General features: G+C 41.9%; 2 protein-coding genes across 8 annotated transcripts in view; one reads left to right on the top strand and one right to left on the bottom strand.

The window, feature by feature from the left end:
• Positions 1-11,128, bottom strand: part of KIF18A (kinesin family member 18A) — a 111,489-nt gene extending 100,361 nt beyond the window's left edge. For both annotated transcript variants that reach the window (XM_034769862.1, XM_034769861.1), the window contains exons 1-4: positions 11,029-11,128; positions 5,798-6,195; positions 5,369-5,526; positions 3,975-4,079 (exon numbers count right to left, since the gene is read on the bottom strand). In XM_034769862.1, the coding sequence (XP_034625753.1) occupies positions 3,975-4,079; positions 5,369-5,526; positions 5,798-6,125 (591 nt within the window). In that variant the 5' untranslated portion in view covers positions 6,126-6,195; positions 11,029-11,128. The remainder of the gene's footprint in view (positions 1-3,974; positions 4,080-5,368; positions 5,527-5,797; positions 6,196-11,028) is intronic.
• A 48-nt stretch (positions 11,129-11,176) lies between these two features.
• METTL15 (methyltransferase like 15) overlaps positions 11,177-27,222 on the top strand; it is a 202,365-nt gene continuing 186,319 nt past the window's right edge. The window contains exons 1-3 of one of the 6 annotated variants that reach the window (XM_034769867.1): positions 11,202-11,243; positions 14,200-14,446; positions 15,230-15,522. In XM_034769867.1, coding sequence (XP_034625758.1) covers positions 15,247-15,522 — 276 coding nt within the window. In that variant the 5' untranslated portion in view covers positions 11,202-11,243; positions 14,200-14,446; positions 15,230-15,246. Of the gene's footprint in view, positions 11,244-12,352; positions 12,375-12,472; positions 12,812-14,199; positions 14,447-15,229; positions 15,523-27,222 lie in introns of those variants that run through there. The other 5 variants (XM_034769868.1, XM_034769866.1, XM_034769865.1 and 2 more) reach the window with 5 other exon arrangements.

The following is a 27,222-nucleotide window of genomic DNA, read 5'->3' on the forward strand; positions in this document are numbered from 1 at the left end:
TGTGTTGAGCCATGGTTGATGTACTGACTTTGATGCAGCGTGAGTGCAGACACTGTAACTTATATCAACCTTAATAGACCACCAACAATGCCAAACACTGACCTCTTTGGTCATAATCTCAGCTGCCCCTGGTTCATAGACACCAGAAGGCCTCCTTCCCCTTTAAAGCCCTGCAAATTTTTGAAGTGCCTTTTCCTGATTCTCCAGCTTGGCAAGCATACCTAGCAGCTCTCCCTTGTTATGTGCAACTGCCTGGCTGACCATGCCAACTACACACTCCGTCTTGAGTAGACAGGAGATAGTGGATCTCTTGGGCCAGTGGGGAAAAGAGGCTGTGCAAGCACAGCTACGGACCAGACATAGAAACGTGGACATCTATGAGAAAATTGTGTACAAGGCAGATGCAGAAGTAAGATAGAGACCAGAAGCACTGCTGCGTGAAAGCAAAAGAACTACACTAGGCATATCAGAATGCCAACAGTTGATCCAGTGCTGAGCCGCAGATGTGCCGCTTTTACAAAGAGCTGAATGTCACACTTGGCAGAGATCTCACCACCACCCTGCACAACACTGTGGATACCTCCATAGAGCCCAAGCCACAGGCTCCTGGCGTGAACAGTGAGGAGGAGGAGGAGGGTGGGCTGGGATCCAGCTATGTAGCAAGCCAGGAACTGTTTGAGACTCCATCGCAATCCAGTCCAGTCCGTCCTGGCAGTCCAGCATGGGTGAGCCCGATGCAGGGGACTGAACCTCAGATAAGTGTGTAATTGTATTTCCCATTCAAATGATGTACTGATGTCACACCCAACTAAACAGAACATAGCTATCAACTTTTCATTAAATTTACTCAGCTGACATATCAGTACAATAGAGAGTTATCTGCTTTTCATTTCCCTGTAGAGATAGGTGATGGGGAGGGCCAACTGGAGCAGTTTATGTTCCTTGAATCCTTCTGAGATCTCAATGAAAATTTCATGGAGTTACTGTGCAAATCTTCTCCCAAAAGTTTCTAGGGATGGCAGCCTTATTACTTCCTCCAGGATCGGAGGCTTCCCCATGCCACTCAACGACAACTTCGGCAGGCACCACTGCAGTACACAGGCTAGCAGCATACAGGTCTAGTGGCTTTGGGACGCCAGCAGCAGCTGTGCTCTCTGTGCCTTTGTTACCCTCATGAGCAAGATATCGGCTAAAATCATCATCGCCTTTGGAAAATGGTGTCAGCTTTCAGTACTATTACCCGGTAGTCATAGTTTCATGCAAGCAATTCCCTTCTCATTTCCCTCACCTCTGGAGGGCCATATCATCCTGACTGCTGCTGTGAGTGGCACCATGCACAAGTACTCTGAAGCAGACATGTCAATTAGCATGCCTTGTTTAAAACTCTAGGGAAGGCAGTTCTGAATCTTAAATTTTCCCCAGTGTGACTATATTGACAAAGATACCTCAGTGTGTTTTATCTACAGCTGCTGCCATTGTGGGGGGAGGGAGGGAAAAGAGGAGGGAAGGGGGTTCCCTGGGAGGTCCTCTCCCCTCGCAGAACACCTGTGTCAGATAATAAAGGGGAAAAAGTTGACTCAGGATGACATGTTCAGTAAGATCATGCAAGCGAGTGCTGCATCAGAGAGTGAGCAAAGAGCATGGACGGTCAACATTGTAGACAGCCTGGAAAAGGAAAAAGATGACAAGAGAAAGGCCCAGGAGTCACAGCAGGAAAAAGAGAGGGAGGTGTACCAGGACATAATGGGACTTCTTTGGCAACAAACAGATGCTACAGACTCTTGTTGACCTAGAGGTTTAACAGTCATGGGCTTGCCTTTCTATGTAGTCCATGGAGAATTCCAGTATAGCAACTCTCTATATCCCTCCTCAACATTCCATGTGGCATCGGGGGCTGCATCCCTCCTCCTACCACTCCACTCTGGGGAACATTACGGACAACCACAGCTTCACATACACTGACCTGTGAAAGCCACAGTTGCGTTATGCACAAGTGAAATGCACATGAATATTTTCTCCTTGTTAAGTTCTGTTCCATTCTTTATTAAGGTTTTAATGTATTTGCTTTTAAATTGAACAGTTTTCTTTGCATTGATTTTGTTCCTGAATAAAATTCCATTATTTGGAAAATAATTCCTACTTCCCAACATATGCTGAAGAGTGCCTAGCAATTCTAAGAGCACCCGCTTACTTGTTACTATACAGTGTGACAACTCATAGGATCAGTGACAAAAGTGTAACAATGATAAATGTACAGCAAATATCATAAAATTAATAGGTCTGCTAAGTGTCATATTCACTGATGTACATCAAGCACCACACAATTCATAACAGGCCCCAATACACCTCAAAACATTACAGTGGCTCACTGTTAAAGTGCTCTTTCAAAGCCTGTTTGAACCATATAGGTCCGTATGGAGATCTTCTAACACCTTGCATCTGGCTGTTCAAACTCAGCACACAGCCACTCCACCTCTGCAACTTTCCCCCCTTTGCTTCACAGATATTGTGCAGAACACAGCAGGCAGCTATAACCTCTGGGATTTTTTTCTACTGAGGTCCAATCTTGTGAGTAAATGCCAGTGTTCCTTTAATTTACTAAAAGCTTATTTATCATTATGCACCTGCTGAGCCAGTAGTTCAATCTTTTGTTGGTGTCAAGGTAGCCGGTGTACAGACTCATGAGCCAGGGGAGTAAGTGGTAGGCTGAGTCCTCCAGGATCGCTATGCTATTTCAATATCACCTATGGTAATCCGCTTGTCAGGAAAGAAAGTCCCTCCTTGTAACTTTCTGAACAGTCCTGTGTTTGTGTTCTTAAAGATATGATCGTCATGCACCATCCATGACCAGCCAACGTTGATGAACCATCCCCAGTAATACCTCAATGCTTGCATAACCATTGAAAAATAGCCATTTCTGTTGATGTAGTCTGTGGCAAGGTAGTCTGGTGCCAAAATGCTATTGTTCCATTGCAATTCAGGAATCCCATTGCTGCAAATCAATCCACTATGTTCTGCATATTGCTGAGTCATAATCCTGCATAGCCGCAGATTAATGGCCCTGCACACTTGCATGACAACAGCCCCCACAATGGATTTTCCAAATGACTGGTAGTAATCTAGAATGGCAAGGTTCCACAATGTGATCACCACTCACTTTTCCACTGTTAGTGCAACTCTCATTCTGGTGCCTCTGCATTAAGGACTGAGGTGAACTTGGCACACATATCTAGGAATGTGACCTTGTGCATCCAAAAGTACTGCAGCCTACTTCTCATTATCGCAATGCAATCCCACCGGTCAGTGCTTGTTTCTCGAGCCTAGAAGCAGCACTCCACTATCTGCAGCTGCTCTGTGAACTCCACCAGCAACCTTGAACTGGTTCTTGCTATGTCCCACAGCAATCCATCCCCCAAGAAGTGGTTGTATTCCCCACTGATTCAACTCTGCAAATACTGGAGGATGTGTGTCCTGTGCTTGCAACAATTACAACGATGGAGCCTGCGCAGCTCTACACTATGCTTCTGTCAGAGATGGCAGACAGCAAGGGGGGGGACCATGTGGGTTCATTGCATTTCTTTTTTAAAAAGGTGCAAAAATTATAGGATACAGATGACATTATGGGATGAAGACAATTATACACTAGGAAGCTGACCCCTTGCACCCAATCACCTCTGTGCAACTTGTTTCTGCTCCATCACGCATTGCCCAAACTTCCCAAAAGAGAGTGCTGACTGGTTGCATACTGCGAACCCATAGTTCACTGCACTGTGCACTGACACAAGCACTCCTGGCAAGTATGCATAGTGCCAATGCAAGGAACCCAGTATATCACTTGTGCACGTGACTACTAAATATGGCAGCTTTATGCAGATGTTGCTCTCATTGACCAAGGTTTGTAGTGTTAATATGGCCTTAAAATGAATGATCTTCAGAGGATAGCGTTATGCAAGATAAAAGTATTATTTACATACCTGATGTAATGTTAATCCTTGAACTACCACCCCTTTCTGGTTATCTTCACGGACAGCCAGTGGTCCTGAATTTACTAGCAGGTCACGGATCTGTTCATTGTAGACCTCCAGAAGAAATGAAGAAAAAAAAAAAATTAAAAATTAAATCTTATTGTGCTTGAGATTAAACAAGAATAATTTTGCTCCACTTTCATGTATTCCTGTTTGTTCAAGTGTCCAACTCTTTCCCCAGGATTAATGATTGTCTGCAGAGTATAATTTATCAGTTTATAATTTGTAACACTTACCAATTATATTGGGACATCACGGTTTGCTAAAATTCAATGAGGTATGTACACATTTGCTCGAGTCTTATTTCTTATTCTAAAAGGTTATGTTAGGCTTCAGAATCTATAACCCTTACCACAATCTTAATGTGGAATGCCTCTTTGCTACTGTTTATGAAAGTAGCCCTCTCCCAATTGCACTGGAAGAAGCAGCAGTGAAATGAAAGGGATACAATCTTGTCACTGGTTGGTGAAAGAGTGGAGTTTGATGGGTAGTTTTATGTAGCAGCAACATACGCAAACTTTTTTTTTTTTTTTGCCAGTGAAGCACTTGGGTAGAATGCAGTGAAAGACACGTTTATGTCTAATACAGAAACACTTGAGCACATCTGTACTGATCCTACACATTTTTTCTGTGCTCTAGCATGAGTTGAAAGATCAAATTGTTTTCGTTTGCTACAGCTGCTGTTGCTCCTCCTCCTAACAGGAACAAGAGAACAACGTGCAAGAGTAGCGTTGTGATGGAGAGAAGGGGTCAAGTACAACCAACAACGGAAGGAGGTGGTAGTAGATAACTTATTCTACAAACCACTGGCAAAGCAGCTTCAGTTGAAATGCCCTTATCTTCAAATAACTGTTTTCTGAATTCTACCAGAGAAAACCTTTCAATTTAAGCACTACTGTAGCAACCTCAAAACAAACAACTTGAAAAAGTCTCATAACTGAAAGGGGAAAAACTGAGTCTGAATTACAGTCAAGTGATTCCACACTATTCATAGGCATTTCAGTTGTGCTCAGCCAACTCAAGGATATTTTGTTGCACATAATATGTGTGTGTTTTATAAGGGTGTATAATTAAATCATTTGGAAAATACTGATGATCACTGGAGTATTCAATGAAATCTTTAGAAGAAATTGTTCTTATTAGGCAGCATCCTATTTTAAGATTTACCCTAAAACATCTCCAAATCGTTGAGTACGGTTCTGCTCTATTTCTATTAGGACATCTCTCTTAAGCACCCAGTTTGTGTCACTCCTTAATAGTTGCTTCAGACAGATTTCACTCTATTTTATACATGAAAATATTCTTTATTGATAGCAATACACAGAATATAGCTGTTAGCTTACTTCTAGATATGAAACTGCAACAGTACACAGTTTCTCTTCTTTCATTTGATCCATGCAATTGTAAAGGTCCATCATGGTTAGATACATCACTCCGGGTTCTTTAGGTGAGCCCAGCATCGTGTAGGTCTTTCCCGCTCCTGTTGCGCCATATGCAAGCACTGAATTTTCAGAAAGATTAGTTTAAATATGAGTACCACATCACTACAACAATTATGAAATCTACTATAATCCCAATATTAATTTCTTACAACATAGGTCTTCTCCTTGGTCTGTGTATGTAAAAAGAGAGACAAAATAAAAAGTGAATCTCCTGCCTCTGACTGCTAGTGATGAAGCTGCAACTGTTCAAAATCCATTTTAGCACCTAAGTGAGACTTCCAGAAATTAAATATGACTTGGTCAATTCACAGAGACAAACTGAAAAGTTACCTGTACAATTGTATCCATTTAAAAAGCCATCAAGCACAGTTTTGGTAGTGTGTTCAAAAACTTCTAATTGAGATGAATTTTCATCAAAAACAGCATCAAATACAAATTTGAGATCCTTGTTTTTCCTCTTGTTAATATCCCTATATGCTATTTTCTTCCCATGAAAGAAGCTAACTTCCTCTTCTTTTGGATCAAAGACCAGCATGTGCTTGTCTACAACATGAAGCACTTTGCTAAAATTGCCTTCTTTCTCTTTTTGATTCTGTGGACGGACACGGACTACCACTCTCACATGATTGCATATATCTTCCTGGGTAGCAGTAGACATGATGATGCTTTCGTTTAGTTCTTCTTTGCTGCCAAGAAGAATTCTCCAGACCAAGCAACTGAAATCTCTTCTGTAAATGAAAACAATTATAAGATGACTTTAGAATTCAGAATGTAGCTACAGCTTTGCTATTAGCTCATGTCCAAGGCAACAACATCTACCAAACACACAAGCCCAATTTTCTAATTTATTAAAAAGTTATTTCATCAAGACTTAAGTAGTACATTTCTTATATTAAGATCAATCTACAGCCATTTGCCTTTTTATGATATCAAAGGAATAATACTCTCACATTTCCAGCATAGCGTCCAATTCTTTAAATAATGTCCAGAACAATTAATTTATTGTTAAAAACTTATATACAATACACAACAGCTTTATCTATATATACATACAAAGAAATAACCCCACACTTCTGGAGATAACCAGATTAAAAAAAATCATATTGCTAAAGGAAATCAGATAAACTATTAGCCTGAAAAAGTATAGTATTTTCAACCTCACTGCTTCCCCATATAGTACAAGTTATGTTTTTCTGTCAGGTTACAGAAACCCATTTGAAGACTGCAAAACAGCTCGGATTTAAGCTTAGCCCTTGAACTTTGCTGCTGTGTGATGTTGCATTTGTTGATTGATGTATATACAGAATACACTACATGCTAATGAACCTATCCTGACTGAGCAGTGCATATGTACATCTTTCAAATGAAGTTGGCCCATTCCTGAAAGCTTGTGATTTAAAGCCAACAATAATCAGAATTTGGGGTAAATCAGCATTTTTGGTTTTTTTTTCTTGCCATTTCAGTCAGTAATAAATCAGAAATAAAAGAAGGGTTTTTTTTATCATTTTTAATTAAGTTTTTTCTTTGTAGGACTGAAAGCAATGGAAACTAAAACCCTGTATATTCATGGAACAAGTACACTTTGGGTAGAAGTAGCTGCACAAGCTTCCCCAAACTGTGCTATCAATGTTCTTCAAACAAGGGGATCGTACCATATCACAATAATTCAGTATATAGTCCCATAAGTCTTTGGTTCACAATCTTACACCCAGCATGGATTAGTAGTTTTTGTTCTACTTTATTTCTGTTTATAGCATGGTCTCTTAAGTAGCTCCTCCTCTGCACTGTCCAGAAAGCTATATGCTGCTTGAGTAGAAGTGGGGCAGGAGGAGGAGCATTCATAGTTGTTACGCTTGCTTGAACTGAATGCCACTGCAGCAGAGAGTTTTTAAGACTTCTTGTGTCCACCCAGCATTGGTGAATCCTGTCCTGCAGGACTGGGCCTGGGTTCCAAGTGTTGCAACCCAGTGCACGTAGTTTCAGCATCACTCAGGTTTGGCCTGCCCATCCCTGCGTCATAGCCAAGCTAAATTTGAGTGGTGCCGTGAGCAACCCAGGGCTGCAGGTTGTAACAACACTCAAATTTGATCTGGCCACCTGCCCATCATGACGACTACAGAGGGACAGCTGGGCCCAATACCTGAGTGGTGCTGCAACCGTGTGTGCCAGGTCACAAAGCCCAGAGTGGGGAGCCAGACTCAGCCATACAGGAGCTGCTGCACTGAGTGAATTTTTCATTTCATATTGCAAAAAAACCACAGGGCTCTACTTATGCCCCAGTCCATTTAGCACAGCTAAACCCATGTGCCCATGCCAAGTTGCATGGAAGTCAATAGACATTGCACGGAGCAATTTACAGGAATGGGGCCTGGGTTTGCAGCCAGCCATATGTGAACTGTTCTCACAAATAACTATGTTATCTCAACATGGCAGGAGAGAAGACAACTTTTAACGAGTCTAAGCTGCACATTTGCAGTAGCAGGGTAGATCTACAGTCAATCAACTTTCTCACTCTCTCTGCCCCTTTCCTCAGTCCTATGCTTCTGAGCACTGTTAAGACTACATACAATGCCAAACGTAATAATCAGGTACCTGTAAGACCACCAAGCCCCAGGCTTCAGAGATAATTATTCAGGATGGATTCATTTAAATCACCTAGAGGAAAGCCTTAATTTATACAGTTGATTTTAGTCAACTTTTCCATTTGTACTTTAGCTATTTTCTAAATAAAGGTACATTCTCATTGATTTACAACTAAATAGAGCCTTTATACTAGATTTGGTATATCTTTTTGGTACTTAAAAGGTTACCCTATATTTATATACTTAATATTTTCAGACTCTTATTAGTTGCACGTTTTTAGTATGTTAAGCAGTATATCATTCACCATTTTCTATTTACTAAATAATTAAACTTTTTCTCATTATGTGTGTGTATTAGGATGGTAACTGGAATGTAATTAAACATACAGAATATCATATAAAATTTATTTTTATTAAACAAAACAACCTTACATGTTTTGGCTACATAACTGTATCTTTATCAAAACATGTTTCATATTTACTACATATGTTGTATTAAATTTAGATTTCATTTTAAACAGGATTTAAAACAAAAAACAAAATAAAAAAAATTGAATTAAAAAAATGATTTTATCCATCCTGATAGGATTTTTTTTTTTTACTGTATTTAAGTAACAAATACCATCAACAAATCCTATCAACTAAAGACAAATTTATGTGACAAATGTGAAGACTTCATATTCTGTTATCAAGGGGGAAAAAAAATAATAATAAAAAAAAAATTAAAATGTGTATTTGTTCTTGATTTCTCTGCTAGGCCTTAACCCCCCACCCTATGATATCAGTAAGTGAACCAAAGATATTTGTTAGATTATTATATTGAACTACTTGTGCTGATGAACAAGATACTGTAGAAAGCCCATAAAATCCTGCCAGCCACAGGGCAGAAATCTAACACATTTTAGCTGACAGCATTGAAATACCACTTTTTACCTTTTATGAGCCAAGTGTCTGCCATCTAAATAACTACAAAATAAAAAACGCAGCCCATAGAATATTAGACTATTTACATAATCAAATTTGGAGCCATATTCCTGTGGAAAAGTCAGGTTGTGAGATACATCCAGTATAGCTGGATAAGTTTATTAACTGGATACTTATCTTAAAACGGATCACCAATTAAATGATTAATGCTAAATAAAGAGACTGCTAGGAAACAATTTCAAATTAATTCAACTAGCATAGCTTTTCCACCAGTATGGAGGAATCATAATTGGATTGAAAATAATTGATCAACACTGGCTATTTGAAACTGAATTGATTTTTAAAAGCTGTGCCTTTCAACAGTGTAGATAGGGGTCTAAATATAAGTATATTTAATTTAAAAATTCACAGCAGGGCTTGAAAATAAATACACTCACCTACTCTCCAATGGTAACTTTCCTCTCTGTGAGTGAGATGATGAAGGGCACTAAGCTATTGTTTAGTTAAGCATTTATAAAAAAAGAGTTTTAGCCCTCATGATTATGAATATAAGTATACAAATGTGAACTGTTGCAGTGCTGTTTTCCTAAGGCATGTCTAAACCAGGATAAAAGTTTTTTGTTGTTGTTTTTAAAACTGTTAGATAACATTTTAAAAACCTAAAGTAAACAAGGCCACTTGCATTTTAACACATTAGCTGGTAAAGATGAACTGTAGGTGACCACAGATTTCTATAGTTCCTGTTGATTTAGGAAACTACAAAATAAATTGAATTTGTTTATAGGGCAGATTCAGGACTGGGAGTTTATAAAGGAGTGCTATTTCATCATCCTGAAAGTTCTTCTGTGATGCACAGTGTTGCTATGAATCCCATACACCCTACATGCTGGGTATGGTACAGCGTATGCAAACCCAGATACTTACTTTATATTATCTTCCAAAATAAAATCCTCAATTAATAATGAAACATTCTAAATGATTTTAAAACATCTAAAAATAGTTCCAAATCTAGCATTGTCAGAATTCCTTAGAAAGCGCCACTAAAAAGGGATTATTTTTAAACAGTTAGGAAATTACTGCTACTGTATTTCTAAACTAGTCAGGCACCTTTACTGCAAGTTACCACCACGTAATATCACCCAGTAAACCCTAATCTTAGTTTCACCAGATTTTTAAAAAACAGTAAATATCACTTTACGTAAAAAATATAATGGCCTTGATTTATCCCCTCTACTAACATTAAATCACTTGAGTATAAACGAATTGCAAATAAAATATTTAACATGGAGTCAATATAAAACTCTAGTGGTCTGGTGGCAAAAGTAATGTACAGGAACATTGTTAACTTTAAATCCAGATAATTTCAAAGGAGTCAGAGGTAATTTCAGGCATTATACCTATCCCCAAATTCTATTTGTTTTTGCTTTTAAAATCTTTGGACCTGATCCTGCAGAGAGTTTCATGTTGCAGATTCCCACAACTCTTGCAAGATTGAGCATTTCAGAATAAGCATATTGTCTTTCTGTCACTGTGTGGAAGGGCCACACAAACGACAGGGAAATCTGTTTACACAAGGGAAAGAAGGAAACTAGCTACACACAAGTGCTATCCAATAAATTGAAAACAGGATTTTTCCTTTTAGAATAATCTTACAAGTTAGGTATGAAGTAAACGTTTCTCAGGCAGAAGTGCAAGTTTTAAACTGACAGCTTCCCTTTAATTCACAGCACGTTTATCATGATGATGACCAGGCCTCTGATAACCAAGATAAATATTTCTCTTGCCCCTCCCAAAATACAAATTCCTTTACACAACAATCTACAAGCTCCCGCCTCTAGGATATCACCATTATTATTTGCACACAGTGTCAGGTAGATAGTTACAGCTGTAACAAAGCCCGGTCCTCCCGCCAGCGCCGGGCCGGGCTCCTCTGCGGGCGGCGGCTCCAGCCCGTTCAGACGCCTGCACCCCACCCGCGGCTTAGCCCTAGGTGCCGGGGGCTTCCTCCACTGGCCAGGGAGAGCCTGTCGCATGGGCAGCGGGAGCCGCACTCACCTGCGGGCAGAGGCCGCTGCTCGCTCGGCCTAGGCCGTACCCCCGTCACCCCCTTTCTCTAGCCTCACACTGAGCAAATTCAAACACAAGCGGCCCGCCTCCCCTCGCCACCTCATTGGCCCGCACTGCCATGACGTCTCTAGTGCGACCGCGCCGAGGGCAAGTGGGACTGATTTGGTCGGAGCGGGGATCCATCCGGGCTCCGTTCAGTGCTGGTAGGCCTGGTGGTGGGGGCAGCGCTATTCTTCCTGCTAGGAAAACGTGTCCCGTGCCTAGGGGGTCCGTGCTTATTCCGCTTGTTCCTTTTGGGGTGTTGTCACGTGACAAAGGGGACTATAATTCCGAGAAGCCTCTTTCAGGGTCCTGTTCTGCCTGGGGGTGGGAGGCAGGTGGCCTACCGGGCGGGCCAGCAATCCATCGTGCACAAAGGGGTGCACGAAGGTGCATTAAGCCACCGGTGGGGGTCACATGATACTCAAAGGGCTACATGCCACGTTGTACTGCATTTGGATGAATACATCACAAATAGTTGTACAGGTAGCTGAGCAAATTTTATAACAGAACTGGTGAATATTGTAGAAATCAATCACATTTCACTTTAAAAGGCAAACGACTATTCGCAAACAATCTTTTGTACTATGCATTGGTCTCGACATGTTGCATACACAGGCTCACAGCAGGTAGTATGTCACACACCCGTGTAAAAACAATTATGGATGCGTGATTACAGTGCTGGTCGAGTGGGAACGTGTCTGCATGGGTGCAACAAGCCCTGCTTCTACTATCAACATTCATTCAAGAGGAAGATAGAACAGAGATTGGGAAACTAACAATAGTTTAGCATGCATGCCCACAAAGTATTGCTGGATTGGACTAAAACTTTACTCAGCCTTAATGTTTGAAATCGTGACTGGCACTTCTGTAGTAGGCTGTGCGTGTATAACTGTAGTGGTGATTGTGTGGGTGTATGTTTGTGAGTGAGTGAGAAGAGGTTGGTATGTACCTGAGGCAGATTTATGCATATGTTTCTATGCAGCTGAGAGGTAGGTGTGGGAGCAGTAGGGGTTGTGATGTTAATGACAAATACGTGTCGGAGATAAAACCCCATACAGTGCGAAACCCTGACCTGGGCAGGTCCGTCCTACGTATCTGCCACTGGCAGATACCCGAGGTGTCTTTTAAAACGTTCGCAACGTTGCATAGCTTTTCATGCCAATAAGGTATTAGTGTATTGAATTGCATATGACGGGATGATGCGTGTGGGTTATGTACAGGAAGTACAGTTATGCAACTGACAAGAGTGTTAGTGGGTTTGTCTGCAGTTGGCAGCCGTGCTGATTGGTATTGTATGTTTCAAGGAGAGCGAAGTGTTTATATACAAGGGCAGGTGTTTGTATATAAGACAAGCGGGGGGAGCGGGCTGTGCACAGCTAGGCGCTGGCGTGGGTGATCGAGGAGAGTGCCCTGGGCGGAGATGGGAGGGGGTACCCGGGGCTGGCTTGAGACTAGTGCACTGTGACTGTCGAGAGAGGGATACGCCACGCTGGGGCCCGGGGGGAGATCCTGAACGGTTTCTTGGGGGCCACTCCCCTCCGAGCGTTTACATCTCCCTGGTCCCTCAGGGATCCTCTGCTCCCACATGAGACAGGTCGGGGCTGCCGCCGCAGCAGCAACATGCAGGCGGAACTGAAGACACCGGTGCCTTGTTGCAAGGGGAGGGGAGGCCGGGCTGGCTGTGCATTCATACCCCGGCAGCGAGAGAGGGGCAGCGGCGTGATCTGCAGTGAGTACCGGGCTCTTGTTCCAACTCCCACAGTCTCCCCTGCCCGCGGGGGGAGAGGAGGAACAGACTGGGGCGGCCTCAGTTGCCCCCGCAGCGCGACCCGGCTGGAAGAGGGGGGTTGGGGAGGCCGCCCTCAAACGCTCTCGGGTTTAGAGACTTCGAAGCCTCGTTACAGACGCACAGTAAAACCAGACGCCGCGGAGCCGTCCGTTGAGAACGAGTTAACGTTCCCCGCGATGCTTCCGTCTCTCCCCCCTGGGCTAGAGTGCTCGTCCCACCCGCTGTGGGATGGTGCTGTTATCCCCCCAAGCACACACTCACTCCTGCCCCCCTCCACGCCCGAGGTTTGGGGTGGGTCGCAAGCCCCAAAGGCTCGCTGAGGTTTTGACTCATATTCATTCACTCTTCTGCACCGGAGACTGTACGTCTGCTATATCTTCTCTTCCTAGTTGCATTTCAACAAATGACAGCAACGTTTTCGCTTACAAACTCCCAGTCCAAACAATAGATCGAAATACTAATTGGCATGAATTTTAGAAGAAATGTGACTCCTGCTTTTTTAAACAAAAAAGTTGCCTAAAATGAGAGTGCTGTGAAGTAACATCAATATATTTGTCTGGGATATGAATTGTGTTTGAGTATAATATATATATGTATAACATCTTACCAGGTTCATATGACTACATAAAGCAATTCTGGTTAAGGATGTAGACAATTAAATGATTATTAATGTTGGCTCTGATCTTGTAGTGATCTCTAGGGGTGTGAAATAGTCTGCTTAGAGAGCACTCACTGCAGGGCCATGGTGTGAGGCACACTTCTGAATTAAATAAAGAGACAAGCACCTTTTCAACAATTTAATCTCCAATATTATAAATTTTGTTTACTTGGCCTGCAGTTACAGGGTGGGATAAGCCAATTGATGGTAGCTATTCATAAGTACCTTGTAGGTAATTTGATCCATCAGTAACTTAAACAGTTTCTGGAGAACAAGAACATAAATGATTACAGAGAACTTGCCTAATTTGTTTACCTTTTAAAGTGTGGAGCTATTTAACAAGTGGGGCATAGATTATAACGAAGGTAACTTTCCTAAAATGATGGTTCAGCATGTTCCCATTTTGTGGCAAACAGATGACTGAATGATGGGTAGACCTGAATCAATAGAATAGTTAAAATTTGGGTAGATAAAATTGCATCATGGGATTAGACATTGTCTCCATTAATAATAAAAATACAGTATGGCATATTGTCAGATGGCCTTATGTCTGTGTTTTCTTTTTTGCATGGTAAGAGAGCATATGAAATGTGGGACTGAAGGAGGTATTTGCTCAGAAAACAAATGTAAAATTCCTGTAAATAAAACCCGTCTTTTTACCTCTTTGCAGCTAACTGCCAATTCATTCTGTTATGAAAAGAACAAATTAGCCTAAAGTAGTGGTTCTCAACCTATTTACCATTGTGGGCCGCATATGCAGTTCTCTATGTGTTATGTGGGTCGCAGCCACACAATATATATACTACCTGTATGACCCCAAGGATGTCATATGGGCTGATTGGGCTGCAAGCAACCTGTGGGTTGAGAAGCACTGGCCTAAAGGATATAGCACTCCACTACTAAAATAAAGAAGATAGGTAGGTGTACTCTTACTGGTTTGTCATCTAGGTATGACTTAGTATGAAAGAAGCATATGTCATGATCACGAACAATATGAACCTGATGAAAATAGCTATTCTTGACCAGACAAATGGTCTGATGTTTCATTTCTCATCCAGTGTTTGAACAGTTGATGTTTTGAAGTATGAGATTTGATTACATGATGTTATCGTGCACTGCTACAAATGTTTTTATTGATCATAACATGATTCTAGCACTGTATTAAATCCAACTACAGTGTTGGACTCTCATCATTTTCCTATTTTAACTGGTTACAGGGAACACTACAAAATTAATTGTGCTGTGGTGTGCTGATGTTGAAAGCATGTTAACCATAGAAAGGACAGTAACACTTTTTTAAAGTAATGAAGCCTAGTTGGCTTTACTTGTATACTTTGTGCTCAGATATGATCACGTATCATTTATCATATACTTCATTTTAATACTAGTATCCTCAATATGTCATGCCACAGTCAGAATCATAGGCTAGAGAGGAAACAAAAGTTTTATGGTAATACGTAAAGAGAAGCATTGCGGCTTGGAGCATCCATATTGGGTGAAGGGCCTTGGAGAAATCCTGAAAGGATATCACCATTGGAAATTATAATGGAGACTATGTATCTAAATTTCTGCCAATGTAATGTTTCTCTGGGACTTTGTACCATGGGTTGTGTGACTGCTTTTTTGTACTTCCACTTCCTTCCCCAACCTATTATTTAAAATACTTACTTTAAAATTGTTTCCAATATTTGTTTTTCCAGGTTGGCCTAACTACAGTATGGTGCTGTTTCGGTATGTATGCCAACTCTACAAACGATTGCTTCTGTCCAGTTTAGAAACTAGCTCAATAAATGTAGGTATTTGGGCCAGAAATATACATTCTTCAGCGGAAAGGCTGGAAGTGACTTATGACTATGGAATTAAAAAACAAACGATGCATAACCATGAAGTTCAAAAGGTATATCAAAGTGCAGATGATGAAGATTGTAGAAGACCACACATACCAGTGATGGTGAAAGAAGTTGTCAATTGTTTATCACCCCAGCAAGGGCAGGTGAGTAAAATGATTTCTTACAGTCATATATAATTTCCCCTCCACTCTCTATTGTCCTAAGAGAATTATTTATTTGGTAGAGAAATAAAAACCACACTCTGCAACTTGTGCTGCTAAGAGCTGTACTGTATTAAATTGATTTGTGATTCAGATTAAGGTTTTATGTTTACCATCACAGGATTCGTTAATCTTGTACTCTGGGAAATCAAATTATAGTATTTGTCAAAATTATAGTAAATGTTTGAATATTCCCCTGCTCCTGTATCCAGTCCTGACAGATGAGTTTTATTGGGTCCCTTCTGCTCTACGTTCCTAGAGTACCATAGGTAGGAGGGAATTCTCAGTTAATGAACTTCTGATGAAATAGCTGCTTCTTGTAGGCTTCAGGGTATAATGCAGGACATATGTCCAATTAGGCCTTAAACTAAATGGTATATTTAGTGGTTCTCAACCAGGGGACTGGGGCCGTGAGCAGGTTTCCGGGGGTCCTGCAAGCAGGGCCAGCATCAGACTTGCTGGGGCCCTCGGCAGAAAGCTGAAGCCCCACCACACGGGACTGAAGCCAAAGCCTGAGCAGCTTAGCTTCATGGGGGTCCCTGTGGCATGGGGCCCTGGGCAATTGCCCTGCTTGCTACCCCGTAATGCCGGCCCTGGCTTTTATATGCAGAAAACTAATTGTTGTGCCAAGGATGGGCCGTAGAGTTTTTGTAGCATGTTGGGGGGAGAGGGCGGGCTCAGAAAGAAAAAGGTTGAGAACCCCATGTATATATAATTATGGCAGGTTTTAGGTCTCTTTTATTAGATTTTTTTCCCCTGGTATTTCTGAAACTCAGTGGGACTTGGGCACCTAATTCCCTTAAGAGCCTTTGAAAACAAAACCTGTGTGTGTAATTTGTGTGTTTTAATATGGTAGTGGCATTTAGCTGCAAAGTACCTAACTGCCAAAGCACTTAAAATAAATAGAATATTAGGACTCAATCCACCAAACAATTAAACACGAGTAACATGTTTGGGTTTGTGATATCTTAAATATGGTATTGAACTAAAGGGATTCTATTTACAATGTTACATATTTACAATTCAGATGTGTTGATCTGTGAAATGTAATTGTTCTTCTTTGGAATGTTGGCTTCCTATGAGTTTATTGTTCCTTTGTTATCTCTGCGAGGCCTTTTTTGGAAAGAAATTACGATATAGCGAGTGTTAAATGTTTTAAAACACTGGTTACTTACTGTAAATAGTCTGTTTTTACAATAGTTAAACAAGTGGTATCTTTCAAAATGACATAGAACCCAAGAATGGCAAAATGATGCACAGGGTTTGTGACATGTCTAGGAATCAAAAGGGTTTCCTAAGGTCAGGTGAAATTCCTTATAAAGCCATGATTTGTGACCTTCTGAGGATTTTTGTGGTCTTGAAATTGATAGGTCACTTTTGGATGAATTGAGAAACCAAATATGAAAGAAGAGAGAAAAATTTCTAATTGCTGAGTGTCAGTAGCATAACTCTTGCAATATGTGCATCACTAATTGCTTACTTTATACAGTTCAAGATATACAATACATGCCAGTCAAATATACTTTAATGGAGTTTATAAACAGGTCTTCTGGGACCTGGGTCAGAATTAAGATTGCTGTCAAAATCTGAGAGTTGAATTTTTACATGTGAACTGATAACTGAGTATGTAAACTGTATCTGTTTTTAATAATAAACTGTAGTTTGCACAAGGGGTATATTACTTCAATAAATTTAAGTCCTTTTTGGAATAATTCATAGGTTCTAACTATTAATATAAAAATACTTGCTAAGTAATTTGAGAGGGAAGATGCATTCCTATCTATAAAATGAGGACAATAAATCTCTCCTACCTTGCAAAATGCTTTGGGAATTTTTAATGATAGGTTATAAATGTAAGGTAGTTTATTATTATTTAATGTCCGCCATCTTAGCCCTCCATCAGAATGTTTGGTGAATTCTCAGTTTAATGCATGGATGTTCAAACCTTGTACAACTGAGGGTCATGCTGACAGCTTTTGATAAATAAAGGGACACAGTTTTCAATAATTGGAACAGATTGAATTTGTCCTCATCATGAACATGGAGGTGCAGCCAATGGAGAATACAGGAATCTGCGTGAGTTGCTCCATCTGTGGATTAAGATGGAACTTTGTATGCTGGCACTTGCATTTTTCAGATTTCAACTCTGTATAGTCAAGATGAAGACATCAGGAGACCAAATTGCATTTTAGAACTTGGTTGGACATGTTTGGCCTGCAGGATTCACTTTGGCCACACACTTGTTCAGTGGTGAGTACAAGTGATATGGTTTTGTGTGTGTGTGTTAGCATGTATATCAGTGGTGGGCAACCTGTGGCTCGCGGGCCGTGCGTGACCCATCAGGATAATCTGCTGGCCAGCCGCGAGACAGTTTGTTTACATTGACTTTCCGCAGGCACGGCCACCTGCAGCTTCCAGTGGCCACGGTTCGCAGTTCCCGACCAATGGGAGCTGCAGGAAGTGGTGTGAGCTGCAGGGACGTGCTGGCTGCCAGTTCCCGCAGCTCCCATTGGCCAGGAACGGCGAATCACGGCCACTGGGAGCTGCTGGCGGCCATGCCTGCAGAAAGTCAATGTAAACAAAGTGTCTCGTGGCCCACCAGCGGATTACTCTGACGGGCTGCATGAAGCCCATGGGCCACAGGTTGCCCACCACTGATGTATATTATTACACACACACACACAAATACCCTCTATTAAAAGAACATTGTTAAAGTTGCAAAGTCCAACATTTGAAAGTTAGGAAATGCTAGTTTCATGATTTTCTGTCCAGCCTTAATTCTGATACCTTGTGTATCTCTGCTCTGTACCAACTGAAGCGGCGATTGTATGTTGTGTAACGAAAGACTGTATCATAATGTATTTCTTAAATTTTGAGTGGTTGACTTTGCACCCTAAACAACATTCTTGTAAAACAGGTATTTGTGTTTGTGTATAATTTCTTAAGATTTTTTTTTTTTTTTTTTTTTTTTAAGAAAATAGGTAAAACCAAATTCTTTGACTGTCAATGGGATTTAGGCTGCTGCGTACCTAAGTCCCTTTTGAAAATAAGAAATAGGCTCCTAAATCATTTAGGCATTGTCACGCTGAACACACCCATGTCTAGATACCTTTACAAATCTGGGTCTAAGTTTTTTGTGCAACCTATTAGGCTTTCTGATTCAGGGGTCGTCATCATCAAGACAAATCCCAAGGAACATAGCCTCCTTGCAGATTGAGCATCACTCAGATTGATCTCTAGCTAAATCCTTAAGACATCTGGCTCGACGTTCAGTCTATGTCTGTCACTGGTGATCTGATAGTGCCACTGAGTTTTTTGGCCATAGAGTGGAATTCCTTGGTAAACGTGCTCTGCAATTCATTGGTTTTTAATCCTAATAATATGTCTGTACCAAGATGGCTGCTGAAACTAAACCAGTTCTGATAGAGGTAGTTGCTGGTTTCAGCTATAAATATTGTCATTGCTGATCTTGTCTTGCCACTTATGTGGAGCAGCTGATGAAATGAAAACATTAATCCACTGCCCTTCAGCCTTCTTCAGCACCCATATCATTGCTCTACTATAAAGTTGGTATAATTGTGATTCTGTAGATTCACAGATTTTTAGCAAGGTTGATGTCACGATGTCTGAACCGAGGCCACTAAATGGCTAGAAACGTGAAGCAATTGCTGTTATACAAGTGTCCATGTATTTTGAGCATCCTCCAGCACTGTTTATGGTGTAGCCCACATACTTGACAGTTGCCATCTGTTTGATAGCCTGTCTAAAGAGGTTAATACTAAATTGGTTGTAATTTGGAGTTGGAGGCTGCTTACTGGTAATGACCAAGGATTAGTTTGGGATTAACCAAACCGATGCATGTTGCTTCTTGCCCAACCAGACTGGCTGTCAGCTGCTGTGATTCACTATATTGTGCCAACAAGACAATTTTATCAGTGTATTCAAGATATCAAAGTAGGATGCTGTTCAGCTCAGTGTCACCAACGACTGCCTCTTTAAGCTTATCCATCAACCAATCAATGCCGATATTGAACAATGATGGTGACAAAATGCAGTTTGCCAAAGTCCTGTGGAAACACGAAACTGCCTTGTATCTACCATTACTTCAAACACACATGCTTAATTCTGTGATGGTGGAGATAACAGAAGTTTCATATGTCTTATATCTTAGAATGGTGCAGTTCATCACCCAGGAAATGCCAGTGGATTTCTTTGGGTCGGGAGGAGAAGGGAACTCCTTTTAAAAAAACAAAACCACAAAAGGAACTAGAGTCATGGTTTTGTGTGGAATGACACTTACAGCCAAATTAGTTGGGGGTATTCTACATCTAAATCTAGGCTTAACTGAAATTTCATTTTAGCTTATGGTTCTCTGTTGGAAGATAACATTGCAGAACACAAAGGAACTCATTCAGAAAGATTTATTGTGATATCAAAGTGAACTGTTACTGCTGCTCAACTAAGTTCAATAGAAGATTCACAAAATCCCATGTGCTTTATCTGGGATTCCACCATTGTTAATGGATAAATGTAAACAGCTTTTTTGTCAGTTTTAAAAACCATAGTAGCTGGATCAAGTATTTGAAGCATCAGAGAATATCAGGTTTTCTAAAGCTTTCAGAGCCTGCAGTTTTAGTTCTTTGCAAATAAATAGGATATAATCAGAGACAGTGGGTCAGCTGGGTTATGCTAGTACAATGGTCAACAGTAAAATGTTAAGTTAAATTCAGAGTCTGTATCTCACTGAGATGAATGGTGGAACTTCACTCAGTGCTATCATTTATCATCTTGGCTGTAGAATCAGGGCAGTGTTGCATTGATTTACATTCTAAAGGTTATCTTCATAAGCAGGCTACAATCTTTGTGTGTGAGTTTAATATGTGTATGTAAAATATACCAGAGTTCCTTAATATTTGGAACTTGTTTTTTCCCCACATAAGAGGATTTCTCTTATCCCTGCTTTGAACACAGTAGATAATATGAAAGCTGATGTCAGCCTTTATTTTCTTCAGTATCTGAAAACCTAAAGAGTAGAGTAATACATGGAAAATCTGATAGGGAGTGGATACTCCTATTCTAACTTTGATCAGTCAGCAGGTCTTTAAGGTTATTTATAGTGCTTCCTAACAACATACATGATGACTGAAAATTCATTCACAACTGAGAAACATAGAGAAAAGAGTCAAGTATTAAAAAAACAAATAAAAAGGAAGTTTCTGGGCATTTGGTGCTGATGAGAAAAAAGAGAACTTCAGCACTAATGATATGTTTAATCAGTCCCCTACCCCCCCCAGTAAATATTCTTGTTGGCTGTCTCCTACGAGGAATTGGTCTGTCATAGATTTAAGCAATAGTATTTTCCAGTTACCTTCATAAGTCTCTCTTTATTGCTTTAGAGCCTGTTTTCCCTCAAGTCCCTATGGTAGTGCGTTCTCTGAAGCACAGAGTACAAATGAGTCTCTATCCATCTAGTTCATTTTCTCTTCAATGAAAAGTATGTTGCACTAAATTCACAGAAAAGTAATTTCCTCTTTTTAAATTCATTATATTGACTAAACTGTATTTTAGTTTTTTTCAGTCATCACTGTTCTTTACTCTTATTTGATAACTGTTGTCTGGACAACTTCAGTTTTCACAGTTTCCTTAATCTTCAAGGGTAATAAAAAAAACAAGTGTAACTCCTCAGACTGCATATCTGATTCATCCACAAGCAATTATTTTTCTTCCTAGCTTTCATCTAGATTTTTACTAGTTTTCCCCTTGTATCAGTCATTTGCTTTAATTACTCTTTTGCATCACATAGTGAAACTCTCTTTCATATCAGCGCATCTATCAGTGACTTTTAATATATTTGCCAGAGGATGAAACTTTGAATTTTAAGTTATTCTCATATGGGACTTGTAGTAATATTTCTGGGATATTGCATATCCATAAGAAACTAACATTTGGAGTGCTTCAGAACAGACATAATTTTTGATGTGTAATATCTAAACTCCCTTTAAGACAAGAGGAAATGTGTTATATCTGATCTAGGTGTGAATAAGAAATATAATAAATTACCATCTGATGACATCTACACTTCCACTTTAAACACAATAGCATCCTGGTCTAGGGTAACATGTTTTTAAAAAATGCTTTCTGGTCTATGCTTGTTAGGCAAACTGTTAGGTTTTTTTAATGGTTTCCCTAAAACTCATGTGTCAGAGTTGGGGGCACGGGAACAGTCCTGCAGCTCTGTGATCCTTTGGTGTGTAGCCTGCTTGGTAGACAGAAGGCTAAATCAGCTGCTAGTTTTATCAAATGAGACAGTTTGTGTATACAAATAAACCTCATCTCAGAGTTTCCCTGACCTTGCTTCTCCTGGCCAGTTGGGACATTTTGCAAAGGCACCCTCTTTGGCTGTACACAGAGTTCTGCAAGTCTATTCCTCTCTACCTCCCCGCCCTTGACGAGGTTCTTGCTCCCATAGATGCGCAAAATGCAGCAAGCAGCTATAACATGAGGCACATATTTTTCAGAAGCATCCAGCCTTGTTATAAGACACTTGCACCTTTCCTTCAGTCTTCCAAATTCACACTTCACTGTTATTTTACAGCTGCTCAGAGTATAGTTGGTCAGTTCCTTTCTCATATCCAAATGTCCAGTAAGGATATGTGTACACAAGCTGCCGCAGCAAGTTCCAAAAGCCGAGTTGACAGACTGGTTCACAGGGCTCATGCTATGGTGCTAAATACAGCTGTATAGATGTTGTGGCTCCAACTGGAGCTCGGGCTCTGAAGCCTTCCCTAGGCTTCCAAGCCAAAGCCCGAACGTGTACACAGCTATGAATAGCATTGTAGCATGAACCTCAGTCTGTCCACCCAGGCTCAGACTTGCTGCTGCTCGCTGTGTGAATATACCTTTAATGGTTTTGTAAGCTTTTCTCCTAGAATGACAGGAGGAATATATATTGTCTATAATGGTCTTCAGTTTTTCATTTAAAAAACCTGTAAGTTCTAAAGATCCCCCCATCATAGTCCTTTCCAGACTACCCCAACTTAATATTGGTGAATCTACCTCAGTGATCAACAGGACTTTGCACCACAGTGTAGAAATACTCCTTTCCATTGATGAACTCAGGTCTGGTGTGTGGGGAGGCAAACAATAGACATGAAGTCCCCTTAATGGCTCCTATACAATTTGGGATCTTCTACTGTGCAAATCTGTCAGTAACCTGTGCATGACCCATCTTTATCCCCTGGGGCGGTGACACCTCTTAATAACAGTGCGTGCCTCCATAACAGTAGCCCAATAGTCGATCTGTCAAAGTCACTCTGGTTAGCTACTGACTGGTAGAAATTAGGTGGTGAGCTTCTAGATGGCAGTGATGGTCAAAGGCTTCTCCACACTGAGGAGAGCTCTCATGTTGGTGTTTTGGCACTGCAGCTCTGGGGTGAGCTCTCCACCAGTCTTGAGGAAAATTAGTCTTTCACATCCTGAAGTTCTGCTGCTACTGCTGGTCATCCCAGTTCTTCAGCAGTATCCCTTCCCACCAGGCAGTGCTGGTTAGCTGAGCCCAGAAGCAGTGCTCCACCAAATGAAAATGTCATGCAGAAAGAAGTAATTTCTCAGTTTCCCACCTCCTCCTCCTCTGCCTCCTCCAAGTAACTGCCCAGCATCATGGTGGCTATGCTGGTGGCTGCCTCCTGACTCTTCCAAAGCTGGCTGCTTGACATCTGGGCCATCCTGTTCATATTAATGGCTGCTAGGATTGCAACACTCAACTGTGTTTCCTTCATGCTGCCTCATAACAGTTTGAAAATGGTGCTTTATTACTAGTGATCAATGGCTCCATATCTAGTTGGCAGCCGGTATTAAGCAGAGAGCCCTAAGGGTCGGTCCTGGGGGCAGTTTTGTTCAATAACTACATTAATGATCTGTAGGATGGTGTGGATTGCACTCTCAGCAAGTTTGCAGATGACACTAAACTGGGAGAAGTGGTAGATATGCTGGAGGGTAGGGATAGGATACAGAGGGACCTAGACAAATTAGAGGATTGGGCCAAAAGAAATCTGATGAGGTTCAACAAGGACAAGTGCAGAGTCCTGCACTTAGGATGGAAGAATCCCATGCACTGCTACAGACTAGGGACCGAGTGGCTAGGCAGCAATTCTTCAGAAAAGGACCTAGGGGTTACAGTGGATGAGAAGCTGGATATGAGTCAACAGTGTGCCCTTGTTGCCAAGAAGGCTAACAGCATTTTGGGCTGTATAAGTAGGAGCATTGCCAGCAGATCGAGGGACGTGATCATTCTCCTCTATTTGGCTTTGGTGAGGCCTCATCTGGAGTACAGTAATGTGTCCAGTTTTGGGCCCCACACTACAAGAAGGATGTGGAAAAATTGGAAAAGGTCCAGTGGAAGGCAACAAAAATGATTAGGGGGCTGGAACACAAGAGTTATGAGGAAAGGCTGAGGGAACTGGGATTATTTAGTCTGCAGAAGAGAAGAATGAGGGGGGTTTGATAGCTACTTTCAACTACCTGAAAGGGGGTTCCAAAGAGGATGGCTCTAGACTGTTCTCAGTGGTAGCACGTGACAGAACAAGGAGTAATAGTGTCAAGTTGCAGTGGGGGAGGTTTAGGTTGGATATTAGGGAAAAAAATTTCACTCGGAGCATGGTGAAGCACTGGAACGGGTTATCTAGGGAGGTGGTGGAATCTCCTTCCTTAGAGGTTTTTAAGGTCAGGGTTGACAAAGCCCTGGCTGGGATGATTTAGTTGGGGATTGGTCCTTTTTTGAGCAGGGGGATGGACTGATGACCTCCTGAGGTCCCTTCCAACCCTGACATTCTATGAATCTATGAAAAGCAGATGAAGTATGGGATACCATGAGAGGAAAATCTGAGTTTGTTAGTTTGCTCCCAAGTCCCAGAATTCCAGTAGGTATCGCACAATGCCTCATGAGAAAAATTCCAAAATACATAGAGTCCAGTGGCAGAATATTGCACTATGGAATATCTGCCTAGAATGTTATGTGGGGTAATTTTCTGAATGCAGTGATTCACATGGGAGTTAGGTAAAGATGGCATAAATGAAGCAGTGTGGATGCACTCTTTCTACATAGTTGTACAACTGTAATTACTGCAAAAAACATCTACTGAAAATACCTTCCTATGTAGCCCAGCCCAGGTTACAAGGCTACAGCACATCAACTTATATTTTGTGGTGACTGCATCTTAGCAAGTAAATTGACAAAAAAATTACATTTGCAGAATGCTGCCAAAAATATGAAGAGCCTCTTAAAATTGTAGGCTCTCCAATCTTTATATGATCACAATTCCTCCAGTTTGTGCTGTTAGTGGAAGATGTTTCGCTTTAAGATTTACTGTCTCAGTTTTGCCTCTTCACTGACTCTTGGTTGGGCTGGATGAGGAGAATGTACATTGTGAATTCACAAAAGGGGTGTTTAATGGTGTTTACAAACCCCATACTGACTAGGCAGAAGGGAGAGCAGAGTCTTCCCTGCTTGCAGGCAGTCAGGCTCACCACATCCCAGCACAGCTTCCAGAACTGGTCCTTGTGGAGGCATGCACCCACAGCTGTGGGCAATAAAGAAAACATGCCTAGCTATAAAGGGGGAAGGGGAGGCAGAAAGGCCTGGGATAGCTGAGCTGCAACTGCCCCATACCAGGCTTCCTCTAAGAAACTGACAAGGTGATAAAGGAAGACTGCAAACACTGGAGTTTAAGGGCTGATAAACTCAATTTAGATTAAGAATTTATAGATTGGTCTAACTGTTGGCGAATTGAAGGGGAGCAGTTAGAAGAAACCTGGGACCTCTAGAGAGACTGCTTCAAGAGCAGTTGACAATATGGTACCAGAAATGAGGGCACCTTTAACTGCCCTGTAGAAAAGAGAAGCTTTTTTTTTTGTGCACACACCCACACAAACACGCTATGGAGGTGAATCGGTGAATCCGCTCCTGCAATGGCTGGCTGATTCACAAGCAGGACAGCGACAAGTGTTTGAACAGAGGGCGTCACACCAGCAACAGTTGTTTACGATGAATGGTGGAATTGCTACAGACTACTGCTCCACCCCGCTGGGGAATGCATTCCCCCAAACTTCAAGGACCACTCTGACCCTGTTGCTTCCAAAGATGATGACAGATGATGACCTGGAGTTATTCTTGGTAATGTTTGAAAGGGTGGCGATGGCATCTTGATGACCCCTAGCCCAAAGAGCAGTCCAGTTTTCTGCACTCCTCATTGGGGAAGCCCAGACAGCGTATTGAGGACTTGACAATGCAGTGGCCCAGGACTTTGAATTGCCTAAAAGAAAGCTCAGGGGCTCTGAGAGAACCTAAACCAGAAGCAAAAGGAACAGGCACACCAACTGGTGGCTGCTTTTACAAAGGTATTCTCAGCTCACCCTGGGAAGATGTGCATGGCTCACTATCACATTAATCCGGAACCAGGTAAAGGTAATACAGGAAGGACCACTGACCAATTCCCAACAAATTGAGAGGGGCTGTCGAGAAAGAGCCCAGGACTGTATTAGAATTCAGGGTAATAGAGGAATCCCCAGAGTGACTGGAGGAGTCCTATTGTGCTGATTCTAAAGCCAGATGGTTCACTGGGTTTCTATATAGATTTCAGAAAAATGAACAGTTTCAAAATTTGATGCCCATCGCATTCTGTAGGTGGACAAACTCTTAGAGTGGATGGAAAAAAACCCATACATCACCACTCTGGATTTGATGAAGTGGTACTGGCAGACCTCTCTGACCCCAGCCTCTGAGTAGAAGGTATCTTTTTCTATGCCACTGTGCCTATTTCATTTTAAGACGATGCCCTGCAGATTACACAGGTGGCGGCCACTACTTTTCAATGTGTAGTAGCATACTGGACAATGTAGTCATTTTTAGCAAGGATTGGGATTCCCATCTGGATAAAGTATCCATTGTTCTCTGATCACTGAGGGAAGCTGGGTTAACAGCTAACCCTGCTAAATGTGTGTGTAAGGGGTCGGACTCACCCCTGCGGCGCCTCTTGCTGGTTATCCTGGGAATTAGCTCAATCCAGCCCAGAGCACCCTCTACAGGCCGGTGATCCATCTTGTCATTAGCACTGGCCCTCGTGTCCCTCCCAGGACCCCGGTGCCCCTTGTTCTGGGTGCTGTAACTTGGCAGTACCCCCACACGCTGGGTCTCCCCTCCCAGGGGAACCCTTACCCACTAACCCCACCTCGCCTCAGTGTAAGGCTACTGGGGCAGACTGCAGTATCAGCCTACTCATCACTAGCAAGGAGGATTTGGACCTGCTGCCTTGGCCTACCTCTGGGCTGCCCTCTGCAACCCCCAGTACCCCTTGGCCCAATGCTAGGCCACAGCCTGGAGCTTTCCAGGCTGGAGCTCCTCAGCCTTTCCCCAGCCCTGCTCCACCCAGGTGCTCAAGCTCCCTGCAGCCAGGTCCTTCTCCCTTTGAGTGCAGCAAGAGACTGCTGAGCTCCTGGCTCCCAGCCTCTTTGTAGGGCCAGCTGGGCTCTGATTGGGGCGTGGCCCAGCTGCAGCTACTTCCCCAATCAGCCCAGTAGCTGCTTCTCCCTGCAACAGCCTTCTCCCAGGGCTGTTCCAACCCCTCAGGGCAGGAGCGGGTGTCCACC

This window comes from Trachemys scripta, chromosome 4 (genome assembly GCF_013100865.1).
Source record: "Trachemys scripta elegans isolate TJP31775 chromosome 4, CAS_Tse_1.0, whole genome shotgun sequence".
In the NCBI taxonomy this organism is placed as follows: domain Eukaryota; kingdom Metazoa; phylum Chordata; order Testudines; family Emydidae; genus Trachemys; species Trachemys scripta.